The following is a 23,226-nucleotide window of genomic DNA, read 5'->3' as shown; positions in this document are numbered from 1 at the left end:
TAATTATTGGACCCAGTGTCATGTTTAACCCGCTCGTAAATTATAGAGATCCTTATAGCTAATATGTAATTTATGGCCCGGCTCACAATAAAAACAAAAAAAGAACAGTTACATTTTACACACACACGTAAAACAAATGCGCCGGATTTGGCGTACATTAGCCGCAGGAAAGGACCAAAAGACTTATTTTCTGGTCAGCAATGGCAGCATTTAGTGGTGTTGACCTTTGGCTATGCTTGGGGTAAGGGACACCCACAACGGACCCACATCAGTGCAGGCGAAGGTAGCCTAACCTTTTTTTTATACACAATCTAATTACAGTGGCCGCCGGCTGAGGTGGCTGCCAGCCACTGAGAGTATGTGGCGCACTTTAAAGTCGCAACTGTGGCTGCACTTTAAATAATCCATTAGCGATTACAGAATTCGACATTGGCTAGAGAGCTGGGCGCTGTTCAACAAAAGGGCTTAAAAGCTAAAACCTGTTGAGTCGTTTCGCAATTCCCCAAACACTTGCCAAACTAAAGCCAAAGCCAAAACCCAACCCCTTCAATCCAGCCAAACATCTTAGACAGGCAACTCCTTGGCACAGATTATGGCTGCTTTGAATAACAATCGATGGCGCGACAATGGCTCAAGCCATCGATGATGTAGATGTAGATGGCAATGCAAATGGCAAATGGTAAAACGGAAGTGCCTGGTACTCCTGCTGCTACCGTCACTGCCTCTGCTCCTGCAGCCCCTGTATTGAGTATCCTTATTGTCTTGACATTTTATGACTGTCTGGCAGCTTTTTTCACATTTTTCCAAGTGATTCCAGCACTTTTTTCTTCTTCAGTCCATATCCTTCATGTGCAATAAATTGTTGACGCCCAACGACTCAAGGACAAAGTCAATTTTTTTCTACAGACAAAAAACGACTTGAATGAAAATATGCATTCAATATTTCGTGTTGTATAACTAATAGATTTTTTCAGTTCAAGTATATATACATTCAGACAATATACATACAAGTTTTTTTATTATACACCTATTTAAGATTTTGGTTTATAATCCAAAGACTTGTTCCATCAATTTAAGTAGTTAGAATGTGATTAATGAAGTTATTCAATCGACAGCAAGTATCATCAAGATAAGCTAAGCTCATTTTAAATCAATTAATCTATATAACATGAAGTATATTGATTAAATGCTAATTAATGCTACATTAAAAATAACAAGATTTTTAAATCGTTCTTAGCTTTATTGCTTTAAGCAAACAAAATAATTAAGAAACACAGTGAGTAAAAAAATACGTGCTTGTATTTAAATTGGTCGTTAATAAGATACATTTTTGTATACTTTTTAAGTAGCACTCTTCAGCAAAATATAGTTTTTTACGCTATGCAGAAAGTATATTTTTAAGTTGATTCTGAAACCCGTTTTTAATTTTTTTAATTTAATTTTTTTTTTTTTTTTTTTTTTTTTTTGCTTATCATGACACAATTTCTAAAAGACGTCAAGGCAATTTGATAGATGCTTCAATAGAACGTTCTATAAACTATCATTAGTTACGGTTAATGGATTAGCCCATATATTGGTCTAGATGAAGAGCACATAAGTTCTTGTGAAGCCAAAAGTTTGATAGGTTCGTGGTTGTGTTTAAAAGAAATTGAATTTTGCCGAAATCAAAACAACAACAAATTCCAATAAAATGAATAAAATAAATTCATATAAAATATAGCAACGATGTTTTATAAGAATAAAGTGATACAGATTTTATCCTAGTCATTGTTAAATTATATGAAACTTTTTAGTCTACTTTTTAGTTCTGAAACGCGAATTGTTTGCTTAATAAATTGTAGACATATATTATGTCGTCCCAGACAAGTTAATGACTATAATAAGTAAAAATGATTATGCACGTCTAAACGGTTATTAAAAAAGTTAGATCTAAGCTTAGCTTAGCTTGAGATAATACCAGACTATAAAAGCGCATATTAAATTAAGGCTGTTTAATAGCTATTTCCTCAGTTGCATACATTTTTAATAAACAAATACAAAAAGACAATTGAATTAGCTAAAAGGTGAATTTCGTTAGTATTATTTGCTGTGATAATACTAATTTTTTTTTATTATTATTATTATTTTCTTTTTATACATTTTTTCTAAATACACGAGCTGCTGATCAACAATGTGCATGTCAAATCGCCGTTGGCTTTGCCAATAATCATAAATAATTCCATTACAATAATTAGTGATGCATACCTAATGGTGCCTCAAATCAAATAATCGCCAAAGTGTCTAAGTATCATTGATAAAAAAATAGATATTTATAAAAATCAGAGAGGTAAGGCGCATGACGGAGATAAAGTCTACGACTGAGGTCGCCGCCAAACCAAACAAATTAATCAATGAGGTAATCACAATTTATTCTATCAAATGATCAAGTTATTTAGCTGCCAACTGTTAGTTCTGCTCCAACAATTATTGTTGCTGCTGTGGTTGCTGTTGTTGTTTACAGTGTTGGAGATGACTTCTGGCTGGCTTCCCTTTGTGTTGCCCACTGTGTGACCCACTGTGCGAGCGATCATTGCCTTTGGAATGACAAAAAATACAACAAAACAACAGCAAAGACAATATACAAAATTGTAAATATTTTATTAATAATTCTAAGAGCTTGAAGCGCAAATACTCTTCTCCAAACACAAGAAATGTAAAAATATAAATAATAATATTCAAGCAAAAAGTGTACTATTTCATTGTTGTTTCTAGCACTTCAAAGAATTTGTATTTATTATAATTTTTAGCATTCCTAAATTAATTTTTATTTATTTATTTATTTTATTTTTATACCCTGAACCCATTTTCAATGGGAAATCAGGGTATAATGGTTTTGTTGAAATGTATGTAACAGGGAGAAGGAGGCGTGGCAGACCCCACAAAGTATATATATTCTTGATCAGGGCGACGAGCTGAGTTGATTTGGCCCTGTCCGTCTGTCTGTCCGTCTGTCCGTCTGTCCGTATGTATGAACGCGTCGATTTCAGAAGATATAAGAGCTAGAGACTTCAATTTTTTTTTAAAATGTCCGTAATTACAGCGCGCATATCAAGTTTATCATTAAAATTCGATAACTCATCCCGATCTTTTTTTATCGATAAAAAACCTTATCGAAAACCAGTTATAAAATTATATCTTCTACACCTTTATTGCTAGAGTCTCCAAATTTTTAATGTATGCTTACATGCAATTTATACAATTTCGGTTTTTGTTAAAATTTACCCCCCACCCTTAAATTCACCCCCTCACCATCACTTTTGTAAAAAGCGTATTTCAAATACTAGAGACTTGTGCTTTGGCAATTACATGCATATCCATGTTATAATCATAATCTGAAAGTTTCATGAAGATCGTACGTCCATAAAAAAAGTTATTAAACAATTAAGTTCTCATAGTAAGCGCACACTGCAGCCCATGCGTGTTTATGCGTGGGTGCTTGTGTGTGTATGTGTTTGTGTATGTGTGTGTATATGTGTGTGGTTATGTGTATGTGTGTGTGTATGCGTTTGTGTATGTATGCGTGTGTGTGTGTGTATGTATGCCTGTGTGTGCGTACGTGCCTGTGTGTGTGTGTGCGTGTTTCTTGTGTAAGCTAAAAGACGCGAAAAATTATTGAAATATCTATTGCTCCAAGGGTTCAGGGGATCTCGTAGTCGAGCAGTCTCGACTAGAGCTTTCTTACTTGTTTTATTTATACTTTATTAATCTACATTTATTTTTTATACGTTCCCACCTATTTTTGCATACCTCTGACTTTTATTTATAATCATAAATTAATTAAATTATTTATATATTATATTATATTTTTAATTTAGTTTAATTTTTATGAGTTTTTTGTATTAAAAAAAAAAATAAAAATAAAAAAAAAAACTTGCATATTTATAATATGTGTATATGAATTTTAATAAGAAAAAAAATTGAATTTTATCAAATTCAATCTCTAAATTCTTAATTTAATAATAATAAAAATTGTTTAATTAATTATGAATTTGAATTAGAAAAAAAATTGAATTTTATCAAATTCAATCTTTAAATTCTTAATTTAATTACAATACAAATTTTTGTTTGCTGAGGTTTCAATAGAATTATATAAATGCAATTATATATATTGTATATTATTTATATATAAATATATTGATCTGCACTGAAGAGGAAATAAGGGAAGGAAAAGTTGAGGCTTCAATAGAAATAGAAAATCTAAAAAGTTTCATCTAGCTATACAAATATATTGTTTATGATATATACATAGTATATTGTATATTATTTATATATCTCAACAGAAGAGGAAATAAGGTAAGAAATAGTTTATAATCAAATACTCAATTGTTCATGCTTAATTACGAACTACATATAATTTTTTGGCGTCTCAAATTTAATGAGCAATCGCACAGACTTGCGAATCGACGCGTATTCCGCCAAGTGAATAAAATAAAATAAGAATATAAAAAAAAACTAACATTCTTCACCTCTACACAAATTTGGCTCATAATTTGTTCTGGCTGCCACATAGCGCGAACAACAAAGGCCACTTCATTATGAGAATATCTATAGCAGGCGGGATAGCCGGCCGACGGTGGGGCAAGGGGCTAAGGGCAAGATCGACGGCTGCTGCGAAGCTTACAGCGTTGGTGGCAGCTGCGATCAGAGCTCAGTCGTCAAACGGCAGCATTTAACTAAAGTCGCAAACTCGCAGTAGGAGCCAGATCACGGCTGGAAGCATAACCAAAAACAAGTCAAGTTGACGTAGTATTCAGATTCGATTCTCTGCTGTGGCTTACACAATGTTTGGCACTCGACAGAATTTGGTAATTTGTTTGAATGGGCTCTGCGTTAGACCGTGGTGAGTGTCTAAATCGAAATTGATTTTATTCCCGTCTTTTTTTTGCTTCTAACTCGTTTCAGTTGCTGCTCGCGTGTCTGTGTGCGATGCTGTGCATCAGCTTGGCCGAGCTGCCAGAGAAGGATGTCATCAAGGAGGATATAATTGAGATAGCGAACGAGACACAAAAGGTCATCCGGGTCAAACCCGTGGAGCTGCCCTTGAAGCCGGATCGCACACCCGGCAGCCACATGAACTCGGAGCTCTTCCAGATCAAGACACTGCAAAGAGGCGAGCAGCGTTCACGCCAACGTAACTACCTGGACTCGAAACGTATGCGGCCAAGGCCGAGGATTAGTGAATCCAGTGGTGAAGCAATGCAGCCCGCTTTGAAATTCTCGTACACGCCCGAACTAAAAGCCTCTCCCAAGCAGAAGCTGAAAAGGAAGCAGCAGAAGCAGCTGCACTACCCGCTCGAGTCTAGCCCAACCACGGTCACGGTGGAGCCGCTGCCCGTTCAGATGTCGCCCGGTCCCTATCCCATCTACTATGTGCTGTCCAAGACGAACGGACGCTTTGGCAAATTTCCCATCAAGTCCTTCCGCTCGCCCGCCGAATTCGCCAAGTATTTGATCAAGAGCAAAGCCGAGCCCCCACCACGAACGCAGCGTTTCGAGGCGGGAGTCGATCAAGTCAAAGTAAATGGTAGTCGGTAGCTTTACTGCTTATATTTTTTCATTATTTGTGATTTGCACGCGCGCGCTTTGTATGCTTAGTTAAATTAAATTATTCACCATAATTATAATTGCTAATTACCACAATATACATATCTACATATCTATCTATCTATAATTACACGAAAACACGTATTATGTATGTACATACGCTTTGCCTGAAGTGCCCAACCCATTGTACATGCACAAGTATCTCAAAAATAAACCGAAATTGCTACATATGTATCTCAACTGATCTCTAATACCTAACTGAGCTTCCAACTGAGTTGGCCTTGGTCCCAAGTCTGGCAGTTGTTGACAGACGCCTAACAGGCCAAGATCGAACTTGGCTCTGACTCATCGACCAAAACAGTTAATTGTCGACGATTCTTCATTTCTTGCCTCGTAATTACATAGAACACACTTGTTGTTATTGTTGTTGTTGTTGTTGTTTTTGTCTATAATATGCAAATTTGGGATCACAGCATTTGATATGCTGTATAATTAAAGAGACAAATTCGAATAAAGTAGTTATTCATATGGGTAAGTTCGCATTTACATACCTTTGCCCATGTAGCCTCTACACAACAATAGATACAATTTGATTTATTGTCAGCATCTTCTACGCTTCATCTTCGCATCGTCTTCTGCGTTTCTTCGTCGACTCTGGCATGGCAAATTAATTATCTGCTTTCTTATGCATCATAGAGAAGATAGAAAACAATTTGGCGATTCTGTTACGGTTCGCCAACTTTCTCCAGAATGCTAAGAATTAGAACCTTTTAGCATAGCAAAATGAAATGCTTAAGTTGCTTTCTTTGTGTTGCTTCAGATTGACTTTGAGATAGAATAGAAAACAGACAGACAGAGAAGCAATAAAAAGTTGAAGAGTTTATTGGAAATCATGTAATACTTATAAAATCTTGTTTTATTTATGCATTTCTTTTTAATCTTTTCGAATATTCTTTTGCCTATTATTTTTATTTTAATGATAAATTTTTTTGTTTATTGACTTATGAATCATTTATGGCAACTGATAAGCTGAATTTCCATAAAAGTGTGAAGTCACAAAATCTGTATGATTAAGCATTATTATTTGTTTATTGGGTCAAATAGATCGATATTAAAATACTCGAGTTTAATATAGGAAATTAAACAGTTTATGTACTGCTGGTAAATTAAATAAGTTTCAATAATAAATTAACAATTATTTTTGGGATCCTGAATGTATAATAAATAGAATACAAAATAGAATCATTAGTAATTTAAATTTATGTATTAAAAAATATAGTTAGAATAAATACCAATATATATAATATATGAGAAATTGCCATATAACAATTATTTTTTCTTATTCAGATTGATAATTACTATTATTATCTAAATTGATTAATATTATAATTAATTTAATTAATTAATTATTAAAAGAAGTGGCTAGTATGAAGAAGCAGAGAGTTGATCTGCTCATGTTCATCCGTTTGTCCATGCTTCCATTTCTCAGATCGTCTGTTAATTACAAAAGCAAAACAAAATTTGTTAACACCAGAAGCGTTATTTTAATAATATTATTATTATTATATTTTAATAAAGTTTGCGTTATTTTAATTTTTTAATGACTCATTTAATTTCTTGAATATCGTAAAAAATTCAAGTTTTTTATACTCGAAACTATAAAAGAGAGAGAGAGAGAGAGAAAGAGATTCCAAGTTGTGCTAAATGACTAATGTTAAATTTGTTGTATTATGGTATTTCCATCAAATGTTATTATTCTTTCGAATAAAGTATTCGCCATAATATTTAATATAATATAATTATTATAGTATAATTAAGTATAATTATTATAGTCTATTGGTATGTCAAAATAGTAGTTATATAATGGCAGTATATTACAGTAGTATAAAGTGCCATAAAAGCGGCTTAGCAAAAGATTAGTTAGATGAGAATAGCTACGACTATAGAGAAACAGATATATACTATATATGCTGACGCTTAAACATATATATTAAATCAAAATTAATTACTAATACTTGAAAACAGAGTATCTATCTCGCTACTTATAGTTATTTTGATTTATATTATAAATGACTCACTGGAAAAGCGCAAATATCTCCAGCTCATTCCGACGATGAGCAAATAATTTGTTTTAATTGGAAATCACACGTGCAATTTTATCGACACACTTCAATCAAGGCCCCCTCTGCCCAGGAAATTATTAATTGCGGCGTGCCGCCCCATACGAGCGCCCAGCTCCAAGTCGAGCCGAAGGACGAGCAAAATCACAAGCTCAACCACTAAAAATTGATGCTCTCGTAATAATTATGATATTGTGGGTAGGGAAACCGCATAAATGTGGACAGGAGAATGGGGGGAGGGGAGGTAGCACTTGCTGTCGGGTTGTGCAGTGTAATTTGTTGCCATCTCTGTCTCGCTCTGGCTGCTAACTGAGATGGGTTAATCATTTCTTGGGCCTTTTCTCATTACTTTTGCTCATTTCGACATTTCATTTCATTTCGTTTCATTTTATGTATGTAAGCCGCATCGTATATGTGTGTGTGTATGTGGGCGAATGTGTAATGAACTCTGGCAGCACGAATTGCTTGTGTGCAAACACACACACACAACCACACACACACACATGGGAGGCATGACGAACAAAGTGTGATATTCGAAATTTCCCAAAGGATTCAACGCCATATTTTAGTCACGAAAAAAGATTCGCGTGCTGGAAAAGTTCAAGCACAAAAACTTGGCAGCACCAGGAATGAAAGAAATGGAGCAAAAGTTGATTCCACGCAAAACTGGGGAAGGCTGACTGACTGGATGGCTGGCTGACTGCCTGGCTGGTTATAATCAAGCGTAAAAATGCGAAATTAATCAACTTCAGCAGCGTCTGCTTCTCAAGTTAACAACGCAGAAAAAATTGAATTAAAACTTTTGCAGCGACTGCCAATCTAGAATCCTGCACCCTTTCTAACGCACAAACAAAAAAAAAAAAAAAAAAAAAACTCAGCCAAGAAATTTAGCTTGGGGTTTTACTTGGAGAGCGGCTACTGCTACTGCTGCTGCTGTTATTCAATTATGTATTTGCGCTTGTCCTGCAGTAAAAATTACAATCTACACGACAAGTCAACAAAATTATGAACACTCCTGGGCAGTAAAAAGTAAATAAAACTCACTCCCGACGACCAAAATATACAACAGCAAAAATCAACTGTTTGGGTATAACTGACTGATGTCATACTCGTTTATGGCATAAAGATTTATCAATTTAAATGTATTAATATATATATTTGATCAATGTATTATTGGTCAATCAACTAAAATATTTTTTAACGTATTCTTACACGAAAACTCAGAAAGAAATAGTTTTTCATAAATTTGATCACAAAAGGTGTAAATATAAAATAAAAGCTAATATAAAATATAATAAGTGTAAATATAAAAAATATATTGTACTAGAGTATTTTATTATAATACATTCTTTATACTCTATTCATATGCTTGATATACAGTTAATACAGAGGATAATTGTTTTCAGATGGATTTTCCAAACCAAAGTACATTTACATGTGCAACATTTGTATATCCAATTTTAATGCTCCAGTTTAAATATAACAGATATTAGCAACCAGAGTTTGAGCATATATACAATACCAAATGTATAAAATATTATATTATATCGAGTTCATGAAATTCCTAAAAATAAATATATTTTTTTCTTATATTAAAATTCCATAAAATTCCAAATTCAATGTATAGTTACAGACATTGCCCAAAAAGCCAATATACCCCTTTTTGGTTCAGCATCGAGTATGAGGAAAGAAACAAAAAAGGCGAAACTTTTCTCAGTGCGACGCATCGCGGACAAATTTTTTCCCATTTGATTTTGGGTGTATTTCTTGTGCTCTTTGCCGTTGTACTTCCAGTTTTCCAGAGCAGTGCGGTAATTGCAACTGCCGCTGTCCTATGGGAAATGTGAAACAATAAATGAAAATAAATGAATTTTTGTTAGCCACCTGCCCACAAGAGCGACCACAGCTCGAGGCCAAAAACCTCGGCTCTGCGTAGCCTGGCTAAATGCCCAAATGCCCAAAATGCCATGAAAGCAGTCTAAAAATTGCATTAATAAAACCATAATACAGCCAAATTTGATTCAATAGAACAGGGAGAACAGGGAGGAGCCCAGCATAGGCCCACCCACCCTCTGTCCGCTTAATCAACTACACATTTATCTACAAGACATTGGCGACAAGGGCCAAGTGCAAATGTGAAATTTGTGACCCTTTTCCAATATCGCTTTACTTCGCCTCTAAATATCAAAATAACCAGACATCGAGACTATTTCGTGGGAGTCGAAAGCCATTTTATCAAAAATTAATGTTTAGTTTGAACATTCTGTGACATTATGCGAGCGTCAGACGGGTTAAATGTTGACTCCAACCACGACGAAAGAGCCAAGGGTCGCACGGCACAGTGGGACGCTATGCGGAAAATGTGTATGATATGAAGTATCTACCTTATATAATTGGAAAAATTCGTACTACAAATTAACATAATTAAAGTAATGTTTAGTATTATGAATTTATTTTCAACTATTTTTAATAAATAAAAAGAAATATACATATTACAAATGTATTATATATATAAGAAAATATTGTATAATTAATGAAAAAAAGTATAAGACGCCTCCCTAATATATATTTCAAAATTCTTTAATAATTCAGGTGTTTGAAGATTAAATAATTGTTATATTCCCAAAAATTAAATAATTTAATAAAAATTATTTTAAGTATTTTATTAAATAAATATAATTAAACACATTAATTATATTAAAATTACGATTAAGATTCAATATTATAAATATTTTAAAACGGGTTAAAGAATTAAATAATTTAATTCAATGTTATTTAATTATGTTATATGATACATGTAATTAATTAATACATTTTAACACATTTATATTAACGTAATAATATTTTTTCTTTTACTCTTTTATATGTATATGTATATTTAGTTTATACATTTTTTAATTTTTAATTTTTTTAATTTTTCTCAATCACTAATAATTGGTTATTTCGATTAAATTATTTGTAATTTGTATTAAGCTATTTGTTATTTGTAATATTAAAATAGTTTAAAGAATAATTTTTTGTACCACTGTAACATACTTGCCTCTTATAGGCAGCGAAAAACTTAAAGCCATAAAAAGTGCGCCCTCATGTCCTCGAGACGTTGTTACTGACAGCTCCGTTGGCCACCGAGAACAGAACGGCGGGTCGAATGCAGAAAGTTTGTGACGTCTCCGCAAAGGTGGCCCGGACAGGAGTCGCCGCCGGACTGGGGATGGGGCTGCTTAAATATTAATGCGACCCCAGAGCCAGGGGGCAGGCCATGAATAAATTTTTGGCTATGAATTTTCAATCGCAAAACGCCGCCTCCCCAAATTCATTTGCAGCACTTTTGCTGTACTTTTCGAGCTGGCTTTAAGGCACAGCAAGTCGTGAGGTTTTTAGGCAGATGAGCTTGTATTAGGTGTCAACCGCAGCCCCAGGGCCACGCTGTCCGAGTATCTGTGAAGTGACCATTGCATGCACTTTTAGCCAAATTAATTTGGTTTCCGGTCGTCCCCCAGTCCAGGGCTCACCAGTGTGCGTGGGAACTTTATGCGCGACCATGTCGAACAGGGCTGAATGTCCTCTACGTGCGTATGGCGCCAATTGCCAATTGACCGCAAAGCCCAGCACCAGCCCATGCAGCAAGAGAAGCCGGCTTAATCAAAATACAAAACGCAAGCCGAAAAAGTCGTCACCCATTGGCAATGGGCTGGCAGCCAGCCCGGCCCGGCCACCACATTGGCCACACACAGATTTTATTTGCTTATCCGGACTTTATGCTGTTTTTATTTGATTTTTATGCCTGGCGCTATTTTCATTTCTGTAATTGAATTGTCATTGTCCAGGCCAGGCCAGGCTAGGCCATGCCAGGCCAGTTGCTGTTGCTTTGTCCACTTGCTTGTGGTTGGCTAACCATTTGCTCTGTCGTTCCATCCGTTCGCATGTCGAACCATGTCAAAATGGTTTTGCGCTTGATTGGCGTTGGCCAACACCCAAAGGTATACAAAGTGATGGACGACCCCAGCCCCAACTGCGACTCAGACTCCGATTCAGACTTCGACTCCAATGCGGGTAAAAGGGTTGCAGCTGAAGTTAGGAACACGGAAATCGAATGTGGAAGTTAGAAGTGGTCATTCATTGGCAAATTGGTCCAATTGATGATGCTGCGGGGGGACAAATTCCCCCCACATAAAACTGACACAGTCGGACACCAGAATTTTGTATTTTCTAACTTTGTTGTCATTTGACAAAGGGGAATTCGATTGCAACACATCATATCCAACTTTTGCTACTTTATGCTGACTAACTGACTAGCTGACTCTTTGAATTATTTGATAAGTCATGATATGTCAATATTCCTCAAATTTCAGACAAAACTAGTTTTATGTTAAACCTCAAAACTATTATGAAATATTATGTATCTTAAAATTAAAATATATAAATGTAAAAATTTATTTTCTTTTAATACATTTAAAAGATTTTAAAGAATATATTATATGTATATTGTTTTTATTTTATTTTAATTCATTTAAAGAATTCTAAGTGTTATTTAAAGAATATATCGAAATCGATATATACAAATCTGAAAATATTTTTTTGAATTAATTTAAAATATTAAGACTTTTTTCACATTTATTCATTTTTTTTTTTTTTTTTTTTTTTTTTTTTTTTTTTTCAATTTATTTAAAAGATTTTAGAATTTTAAAATCGTATTTATAAAACAGTTGACCAAAAAATTGTTGTTAGCTTTGGCTTAACTTTCAGTTAAATTGAAAATAATATATAAATATATAAATTTACTCTAGCAAAACAGACAATATAATTGAATATTTATTTGTACAGATGCCACAATTTTATTTAAAATGAAAAATTATATCAAGCGAAATGTTTTCACAGTATATCAATGTAATTTACATTTTATTCGCGCATTACCATCCACACCTGTAATAATGCTCGATTTCTATTGCTCTCCTTTTGCTCGTTTCGGCTGCCCATTTTGAGGACAATTTGAGCAGTTTTCATATTTAAAATTCCCAAAATGGTACTACGTGAGATAATAACAGTTACATTTAATGGATCTGCGCATACATACATACACATATATGTACATATATCATATGAAGTGCTTCCAGATACTTTCATCACAAGGCAATTTGCGCTGCATAAAAAGCAGTCAAAAGATACAAAAACATATACAAACCGAGTGTATATGTAGAAAGTGGAATGAATAGGGTGTTTTTTGCTGAAAAGGGGTTTTTCTTGAGTTTTCGCAACAACCCTAGCCGCAGGCAAAGTGTATCATTAAACTTCCGCCGGATATGCCATTAAGTAAGAGCAGCAATTGGCATTTGCCGGAGTTCAGCGCTCCGAATGGGTATCTCAAGACCATTTGCAATACCCAGTGCTATTGGAAAACATAATGCCATAATCGAATGATAATTTAATAAAGCCAAACTGTGTGCCGTCAACATTTGAATTGTGGCTTTTTGTGTGCGTTGCTTAATTGAATCTAAGTAGGTTTTTCGGCTCGGCCTTCGAGTTGGCTTTGCCAGAAACCAAAACTTCCAACGCACTTGCAGAAACTTAACATATGCATGCGAGTGAGTGTATGTGTGAGTGTTATACATACTATGTGTATGTGCATAATCAGAATGAATGTTCATCAAGGGAATTGAACTTGTGCATATGTGCACACATACATACATACATATGTTTGCTATGCAATGCTTTGCTATGCTCTCGGTGAAGGTGAACAGGCCATGAAATTTGTTTCCTTGTCTCTGCTCGAGTAATTCACATTGACAATGGAGCACATGTTGTTGGCCCTCAACTCTGCCCCTCTCACCTCGCCAGCCACTTCAAATTTACGTGTTTCCACTTGCTATTCAATTTGCATGCATTCATGAATAATGCACCAGACGCATAAAAGTCAATCTCAGTGCAATAGCCCAAACTGCCCAACACCACCAAAGGAACTCAAGTCAGTTATTCTAATGGACTTTAACTAAAAAATTCATAGGCAACAGCATTTGCTGGGAATGAACAAATTGTAATCTATTTGGAAACTCAAGCAATATTATGTAATAAAGGTGAACATCAAGAACTAAGCAAGGTATTTTAAGATTATGTATGGAATTGGGTTGATCTATCTTAGGCTTGAGCAATTTGTTTCCTCTTACATGGTATATGAAGGAGCATTGCAATTTTATAAGGAGAAGAAAAAATATATTAAGACAACTCTACGGTCTCTATTTATCGCTGGATATATAAGAAAGTTATAAATTATATTAAAACAACTAAAAGTTCTCTAGACGGGCGTACCCGACTATGTTATACTGCTGCTGCTTTAATTATACTTTGCTTATTCTTATTCTTAGTCTAACTTTACTGTGAGGAATTCGTTTTTATATAACCGGTTCTTGAATCTCTTAGATTTAATTTAGAGTATTATCAATTTTGTATAAATTACATGATAAAAGTAATTTAAAAAATTTTTTTGATTATATATAGAAAATCATATATGTATTACAATTTTAGATATATGAAGTCCTAAAAATGCAATAACCAAACTATTGTTAACTTCATCACACTCTCTAACAATAAAAGCTGCAAATTTTTTGCAATTACTCAAAGATTTTTGTTCTTCCTTTTATTTTTAATTCCAAATCGCCAAAGAGCAGCGGCATATCATGAGCATATTTGTGAGTGTGTGTGAGTATAAATATTTGCTTACATAATGAATGGGGCTCATTCGTCCAGCTTGGAATTGGGGGACCCCACTCGAATGTCTATGCAAACAGGACGCACACAAATTGTGGGCTCATGTAGTGGTAAGCCACAAGAACCAGGCACTGTCAATTGGCTGACCTGACAGGAAACCAAATTTAAGCTCGATATGGAGATGGAGCCAGAGTCGGAGTTGGAGTCGGAGTGAAGATGCTGGAGACGCTGTTGGCTGAATGCGCACGACTTGCTGTTGAGCTCGTATTAAAAATAATATGCAAAGTGCGGGGACCTGTTGAGATTTTCACAATTCCCAAAACAAATAACATATTCACATATTGTTGCTGGGTCCGGGCGACCACGAGCCACGCACCAAATACCGTACGGTATGTCCTGCTCGAACTCAGGCTGCTGTCGACTTTTTGGCCTCTGCCAGCATTTGGGGGCTGTTTATGATTTATCATCGCCAACGCCAAAGTTATTTCTTCAAGATTAAAATGAGGATGCTTTTAACTGGCACACACACACGCACACACATACATGGCGAAAGTCTGGTTCATTTGCTTAATGTGACAACTTTAATTTGGCAGCCGCTGCTAAAGGAAACGTGCAAAGTGTTTTCTTATATTTAAGAAACGAATATGAGTCAGACAGAGACATTTATATATTTATACTCCCACATACAAACATAAATACATACATGCATATATCTAATACATATGCTCTGTTAGTTTTGGATATGTTTGCCCAAGGTAGTTCTCAACAAACTTCAGTGCAGCTGAACCCCACCTCAGAGCTTGGCCGTGGTACAAAGTTCTTGGGCGCTGAACTTTCGTTGAGCCAAACTAAAGTTGGCCCCGAGGCTGGAGCAGTGCAAAGAGCAAAGCAAACAGAGAAAGCCACAGCGAAAACCCACAGAAACGCAAACCCCACACATTATTAATAATATTTATGATTGAGTGGGCGTTCTCATTATAGCCTGGCAGACAGCGGAGAAACAGCTCCTGATCCATTAGGACAGGACAGTCAAGGCAGTTGCTGTGTAAATTAAAGATAGCTGCTAAATGCTGCCCAGTCTTATAGAATATTTAATGTTAATAAATAAGTTCACACAATCCAGAGTATTAACGAATCTCGAACTGAATTAAATGAATTATCGAATCTTTAATCAGATTTATAGCCGATGTCTACACTACAAATATAATATTATTTATTATTATTAATAGAACTTACATTGACTATGATTATAAATAAAAGTATGTATTCGATTTGCCTATCTTAAATTTAATAAGAATTTTATAATGATTATATTGTTCAAGAAAATATTTTATTTTTTATAAATCTTTTTTAACTGCTATAATATATTAAAAATAAATTGAATCAAACATATATGAGTTATATATTACCAAGAAATTATATCCATTCGTATATAGTATATACTATATACATATATATGTACCATATTTAGCCAGTCATACAGATGCCCAGTAAAAATTGTATTAAAAACAAAAAACAGTAGCAGAACACCAAGTGTATTAAACTGGTTAGAAACTGTATGCTTTTATGCCGTTGTCTTATTTGCATACCTTTGCCCTAACACACATGCATACATACATATGTATGTACATGTTCGCACATCCATTAATCCGTTGCAAGCCCAATGCACATGGGAACAAGGGAATTTATGGCATAAAAAATGGATTTGCGATGTTTTTGCTGGGCAAATTAAATTTATTGCCACAGATACTTATACACCATTGTTACACACGCACACACACAAACAAACACACATGGGCACACGTGTCCCTGAATTTCTCATGCAAACAGGTACGCTAACCGAGCCACGCCCCACGCATCCGCCCACATTTTCATGCGTATTCGCCGGGCGCACAGTGCACAAATTTATTCGTCGCTCTTCGTGGTTTCATTTAACGTGGCATTTCAATGGAAATGGAAAATTATGAAGCGACGTGTCCGGAACTAAAAAAAAATACAAACAAAATACCCGCAAGCAGGCGCTGGCTCTTGCTCGTGCCCACATAACAAATGTACCTGCCTAAGTGGCGCAAAAAAGCCAGGCAACATTGAAAATTAAAAAAAATAGAAGATTGTTGGAGCTTGATAGACCAGAAAATACCCTGTATGAAACTTTTATGTGCTTGTATCCACAAGTCACACAGTTTTATGATTCACAGTAAATGTTAAATTAGTTGTGAACTTGCTTTAATAATCAATTTTATTTATTACTTTAAGTTAAACCAAAGATAAGCTTGAATTTTAATGCAACGGCAAGCAGCGCGAAGATCCTTCATATTTATACTCTTTAAATTTGCGCTCCCATTATGCTCTCTTGTTCCGTTCGTCAGAAGCTGATTTACATTTCGCTCTTTGTTGAAATGCTCTCTTCTTACTAGCTTCTCTCTTTTTCTGTTGCATTGCTTTTCGGCTGCACTGTCGTCAAATAATTAGATAATCGTTTTTGTACTCTCAATGTTATTATTAAGAGCGCCTCTCTTAAGTGTAGCTTAACGATTCTGTTGTTCTTCTCTTTTGGCTGGCATACATAAATACGAGCGAAAATGCAAGATTATACAAAAATGCACAAAAAGCTCATGACGTACATTTTATGACAAATATTATATCTGGTATGTGTCAAATACGAATTTCTTAAAATTTGTAAGTTTCAAGAATATCAATCTACCCGCTTGTCACATTTAAAAGTGGGTATAAACTCCGCCTCGCCAACTGCACGCTTTTTGGCTTTTCAAGCACCCGCCCTGTTGCATTTTGACAATGAGACAGCGCGAGACAAACGAGCCCAATCCCGGGCCACACCCCCTTACGCACCCACCCCATCCCATACCACTACCAGCGGCTTCAGAGGGGGCTGGCTAAACGGAATAAGCGTTAATGCTTCGTTTGAATGAATTTTTGATTGCGTTGTTTACGATTGAATTTACTTCCTGCCTAGCAGACCCCGACTTTGACTACGGCGGAATTTTGCAAATCCGTGCTACATTTATTATACGAGCGCGATATTTTTTGTTTTCGCAGTTTTTTTCTTTTTTCTTTATTTAATATACCGGAGCTGCCTCCTCCTGTGTGTTGTGGCTCTGTGAAGTTGCGCTTAGACGCGCTCTTTGTTTGTCCCGTGCAAGCCCTGCAGATAACTGTTGTTTACAGCAATGACAGCCACGCAATGGCAGCAACCGTGAGTCTCTTAAGAATTGGTTCGAAAGCACGTCGGCTGATAAACGTAATGGCAAAGCAAAAGCACGTAAGTACTTTGCCGAAATAAAAAGAGAGTGAGAGGGAGAGGGAGAAAGAGAAGGGGAGCGAAGCTAACGTTAAGTACACTTCACATTCAATGAGGATTTGCGAATAAAGCTCACTTGGCATTCGAATATGCGATTAAATAAGCGATAATTTCTTATATGAATAAATAACTGAATGGAAAATTAAAGATGATCAGATTATGAGAGTGCGGCAAAGGGAGTGCTCACATACACATTCACAATTACAGTAGCATTTACAGTTACAGTTATCATTCTTATGCTTTGGTTTTCAATTTTTTTCAGTTCAGTTTCGATTTCGCCCTCTAAACGGGTCGCTTGATGGTGTTATATAATCGCATTATTCGACTGGCATTTGGCACCTTCTTCTGCCGTGCCATTACGAATGCTGCAAGCGAATCGTGTAACGGGAAACCAATTAATCTCTATCAGTTGGCTCGTTGGATCAAGTGACAAGACATTGACTGGATTAGTTGAGGGCCAAAAACGGATGAAGTGGCCTAGTGAGTGGCCGAAGTAGCATCTACGACTCCCTCGAGTGCAATCCGAAATGGACGCCAATGAATTGAATGCCAAGCAAAACCCCAAAGATGACTTGGAATCAGAAAACAACGATTGCCATTGCCCTTGCCCGTTACCAATGGCCTAAAGGGCGCTTCTATCAGCCAGGGCCCAGCCTGGCAGTCGCATCCAATTGTACACCACGTGGTATGAGTAATGAGAGCGACCAATGCGTAACGTAAGATAAATGCGACTACGGCGTCTGCTGCAAAGGGCAAAAGCGATTTTACGCTTCAATCAGTTTTGATTTAAATTACAATTATTAACTGCAAATTCGACAGTTCATTGGGGTCGTCAGACAGAGAGTCAGCCTATGCAGTTAAGCAAATAACTTAGACCTACATATATATATATATAGATAAATAAATATGTTAAGCATGGGAGCTACATAATCACGCTTTTAATTGTTGAGGGTCTTTTCAATGACTTTTACATAAAATATCAAAATCTTACTAAGCACAAGAAAACAATATAAACGATAGCAAATATCTAATTAGCTTCAATAATAAATTTGTATATACAGTATACATACATTCAGCTGATACAGTAATTTTTCCTATTCATAATTCAAGCGCACATTTTGCATTTTTGCCCTGGTTTATCTAGCTTGGGAACTGCTTACAAAATATTTACCTTTGCTTATCTGAACAGTTTCTATACAAAATAGCAGACTTGCTGATATCTACGTAATTTTACCCTTAGCTCATTGCGAATTTAGAGTATAATAGTATTATTAAGATACTCCCAATTAAGTATATAGGTTCTGGCATAAATATCATACATTATGAATATTTTCAAATTTAGCTAATTCTAAAATTACCTCCAAATATATGACAAATTTAATTTTAGTAGAAGCTAAAGGGTATCTCACGGTCGCGCACTGCCGTTTACTCGATCGTAAAACAAATTCGCAGCTTCCGTTAACACTGCACAGTCAAGGGGGCTTTAGGGGCCATAATAAATTATGTTGTGTTTATTTACATTCAGCTTCCATATTTTATTGACGAAGATCAGCCACACAAAGTTTTATAGAATACTCGTGTGCAGGCATACGAATGTACATGTACATTGTATATATGTACATATATTCATACAAACATAAGTATGTATAAAAATATCATTTATAGTTAGTTTAAATTTAATCAGAATCTGCTTGCAAATAGAATCTGATAACACTTTGCTTTGCCTTTGGCCGGGGCTATAACTAAACTGGACTTATGGCAATTAAAATGACAACCACGCCAGCTGATTATCAGTTGTTGCTCTTGACTGGCTGATCCGCTGCATTGACCTCCTCCCTTGCAACACTCTGCAAGGGCAGCTTCTCCTCGAGCGTTTGCAGTTCCTTGAGCCCCGCCTCGGGCAGAGCATGACGGCCACTGTTCCAGGGCTGTAGCGTGGACTCGGAAAAGAAAACGTAGATGACGCCGCTGCCAATGAGCATGGCGGCAGTCAGCATGAACACATTCTTCCAGGCCTCAATTGTTTGCTGCAACAGAGAGTCTTTATGAGAGGTCGCCGAGATATAACTTCAATTCCGTAATACTCACGTTGCCCTGAGTTAAGACGCCAACTATGTAGGGCGATATAAAGCCGGGCATGCCGCCGATCATGCCACTCACTCCGAGCACAATGCCCGCATAATTGGGCGACAGATCCACCATTGAGGCAAGCGGGCCAGAGGAGACGGCGCCATGGAACATTGTGGCCACTGCCACCAATACGATGGCCGCTGTTGCATTATAGCCAAAGTAAGCCAGAGCCAGCACCACCAAGCCCTTTACGCCACAGCCTGTGAGCAACAACAAATATTAAGAACATACTTAAAGCAAATTATGAATGTATGTATGTATGTTTGTGTCCGTTCCCACCACCGTTTTAACTTTGTATTTGCTACGCTTCCTTATTATCTTACACTCTCAGTGAGAGAGCTTTCGAATCTAGTGCGATCGAGCGAGATGGACGCTCAGAGTTAATATACCATTGTGTATAAGTATGTGTGCATTGCATTGTTTACCTAAGCAGCAATTGAAGCTTTAACATATTCCGTTACATGTTTTCTCTTCTGCGTGTGAAGCACTGCACAAGCATTAAATAGTTCGTAAAGCTCATATGAATGTCACTTAAGCCTGACCATTTTTGTATTAGTAAACAAGAGTACTAAAGCATGCACACGAGCGCATAAGCATTTATACATACATATATGCGTACATATACATATATTTATGTATGCGTTACAGATTGTAAAAGCTCAGAACACTACTTCTTCGTATTATATCTCTGGATTGTGACTACCGTAATTAGATACGTACATATATGTACATATGTACATACTTACATATGAATAGTATATCTATATTATTACATATTTAGCAATTGATTTTGATTGACATTTATTTTCAACTTACAAACTCCCGTCGCCAGCTTGCGAACATTGGTGCGACTCAGACGATCCGTGCGCAGCAGGTAGTCGGCAAACATGGAGAAGCAGTAAGCGAAAATCATGCGCATCAGATGTGGCATGCCCGAGAGGAAGCCCGTCTGCAAGAGATAAGAAGCAAAGCTTTATCAGTAGCATTAACCTCAGCTGACACAAATTAGCTTACTGCACGTATGTCCCAGTGGTGGATCAGGCGGAAATACGTTGGTCCATGGGTCATCAGCGTGAACAGACCCCAGATGCCACCCCACTGAGCCACCACATTCATCCAGACAGGTCTTGAGGTAGCTATCTGTCGCCATGGCGTTGGCCCAGGTGAGCTACTGTGCACCGACGCCCCCAGTGACTTCTCAATATAACGCCGTTCCGATTGCGCTATACGTGGATGCTCGGCAGGACTGTCATAGACCAGGAATTGCCAGGCGACGAACCACAACATCCCAAATATACCGCAAATATAGTATACCCATTCCCAAGACGTCCAGGCGATGACATAACCGAAAATCGGATAGAACATTGCCACGCCCACAGAGCTGCCCAAATAGGCGCTAACGAATTTACTGCGCTCGTTGGGCGGAATCCATTTGGCTGTCATCACATGCATCGAGGGCCAAGCCAAACCCTGAAAAAAGGTATGAAATATGTGAGATTTTGGGTAAAAGTTGAGATATGTGAAAATCAACATGAATAATAATATATATGGCATATACTTACAGTAACGAGTCCCTGAAATACTCGCAGCCAGAGCAGAGCGGCATAGCTCCAATAGGAGAATATCGGTATAAGAAAACAGCAAAATACTCCAACACCATTAGCCAGTCCAAAAACGAGCTTTGTGCCATATTTGCGGGCCAGAATTCCGCCGGGCAGCTGCAGCAGCCAATGCACCCAAAAGAAGGAGCCCAACAAATTGCTCTGCTTCTTTTCGTTCCAATGGAATCCATCTCGCTCGTAATCGATCTGTAGTTACGTGGATCAAATGAAGTTTTGAATTTCTTCTTAGATATTAAAATAAAATATTAATATTACAAATATTAAATACTGGCCCATTACAAGATACAATATGGTAAAGAAATCTTAATCTCTTCAGCCTTTCAAGAAGTTAGCTCAGACACTCCAACAAATTGAAAGGTTTACTGCTCTATCAAGCATTCCTTGACAGACCTGAAGAACCGATTCTTCAGCCGGCGCGTCATTTAATTAATTATCTGTGATTTTAGATACTTTATATTAGCAGTGCGATAGCACAAAAGTCACACAGACAAATATCTGAATTCCCATATTGAATGGGTTCAAAGTATAAATACCATAAATAAAACTACTTTATAAAGTTAATCAAACCAATTGTAGATTAAATATTTCCCTATGCGTCACATATGCATCACGCACCACTCAATCAATCTGTAACCCACTCGACCAGACATACTCACTTTTGCCCAATCTAGAAATTGACGTTCCCACGAATATCGCTCGACTCGATCGGTGTTATTCGCCGTGGCTACGACAGGTGCGACAGAGGCCAGAAAGTCCGAATGGTTAGTGACCAGCGCATTGATGGTGGCATTAGTTGGCGGTGCTAAAGTCGTTCGCCCATTGACGCCGGCGATCATATCGACAATGGTGATATTCAAATTGATGCGCAGCATATAGTTGACAATGAATCCTATGAATGTCATGTACCAGAGCACCGTGCGCGCCTCGACTGGAATGAGACGAAATGATAATATTTGAGATGATAATGATATGGATGCACACAAAGAGACACCTTTCATAGGGCCATTAGCATAGCTCGGCATTTGCCGCAATCGAAAACAAAACGTGAAATGAAATGTGAACCGAACTGCAGTAGCAATCGTTGCCAAGGCAGCTTGTGGTTATAGCAGTTGGATCTTGAACCAGATCGCTAAAGCCCAGATCCACATGATTTGTCTTTGGCTGAGGGCTGCAGTTGAGTGAGACAAGATATAAAACGATCTTACCTGCCATGATATTATAGTTATATCCAAAGATCGCTCCTTTAAAAATTAACTTTGGATATTTCCGTTCCGTCAGACATCCGTTCGGCCAGACTTCCCAAATCTCACTCTCTGGCAGCAGCCGTATCTACTCCTAGACACTTTGTAGCTCAAGCCACCCACAAACCCATCCACACATCCCACGCAACTGATAAGTGCACATCGAGCAGCTTTATGCTGCAGCTCTCAGCTCCGTTTATCGCGACGATCGTAATCTCGTTTATAATACTACATGGGCTACGACCAGATTAGCGATCGTCATATCGTGCGCTCGCGTACGCTCGCCGACGCGCGAAGATCAATTCTCTCAGTGTTAACATAACGTCTGGGTCGCTTTTTGACATCTCTTTTATCGTCTGGCCGATTCACACATCTCCAAACACAATCTTATCTCCTGCGGTGCACAAGGAGCGTGTGATTTGTTAAAAAGGTAAACAATGAGTTTTCATTTCGAAAAACAAAATCAAAATTAAATAAAGAAGTCTTCCATTTGTATGCGATAGTCGGAG

The 23,226-nt window shown here is 36.8% G+C and overlaps 2 protein-coding genes across 2 annotated transcripts; one reads left to right on the top strand and one right to left on the bottom strand.

Annotated features, from left to right (window-relative positions):
- Window positions 1–4,676: 4,676 nt before the first annotated feature.
- LOC149268726 (uncharacterized) lies at window positions 4,677–5,813 on the top strand. Its single transcript, XM_089470895.1, has 2 exons — window positions 4,677–4,844; window positions 4,942–5,813. Exons 1-2 carry the CDS (start codon window positions 4,821–4,823, stop codon window positions 5,572–5,574), a joined length of 657 nt encoding a protein of 218 aa, XP_089327021.1. The 5' UTR covers window positions 4,677–4,820; the 3' UTR covers window positions 5,575–5,813.
- Window positions 5,814–19,206: 13,393 nt separating this feature from the next.
- Window positions 19,207–22,888, bottom strand: NaPi-T (Na[+]-dependent inorganic phosphate cotransporter). Its single transcript, XM_089470538.1, has 7 exons — window positions 22,682–22,888; window positions 22,133–22,404; window positions 21,417–21,662; window positions 20,869–21,324; window positions 20,671–20,803; window positions 19,813–20,054; window positions 19,207–19,751 (listed from the first exon to the last, which is right to left on the bottom strand). The coding sequence occupies exons 1-7, from the start codon at window positions 22,686–22,688 to the stop codon at window positions 19,515–19,517; spliced, it is 1,593 nt and encodes a 530-aa protein (XP_089326664.1). The 5' UTR covers window positions 22,689–22,888; the 3' UTR covers window positions 19,207–19,514.
- Between the last annotated feature and the right edge of the window lie 338 nt (window positions 22,889–23,226).

This window comes from Drosophila arizonae, chromosome 5 (genome assembly GCF_054131065.1).
Source record: "Drosophila arizonae isolate 15081-1271.41 chromosome 5, UAZ_ARI_1.0, whole genome shotgun sequence".
Taxonomy (NCBI): Eukaryota; Metazoa; Arthropoda; class Insecta; order Diptera; family Drosophilidae; genus Drosophila; species Drosophila arizonae.
This window is presented reverse-complemented; position numbering and strand designations above follow the sequence as displayed.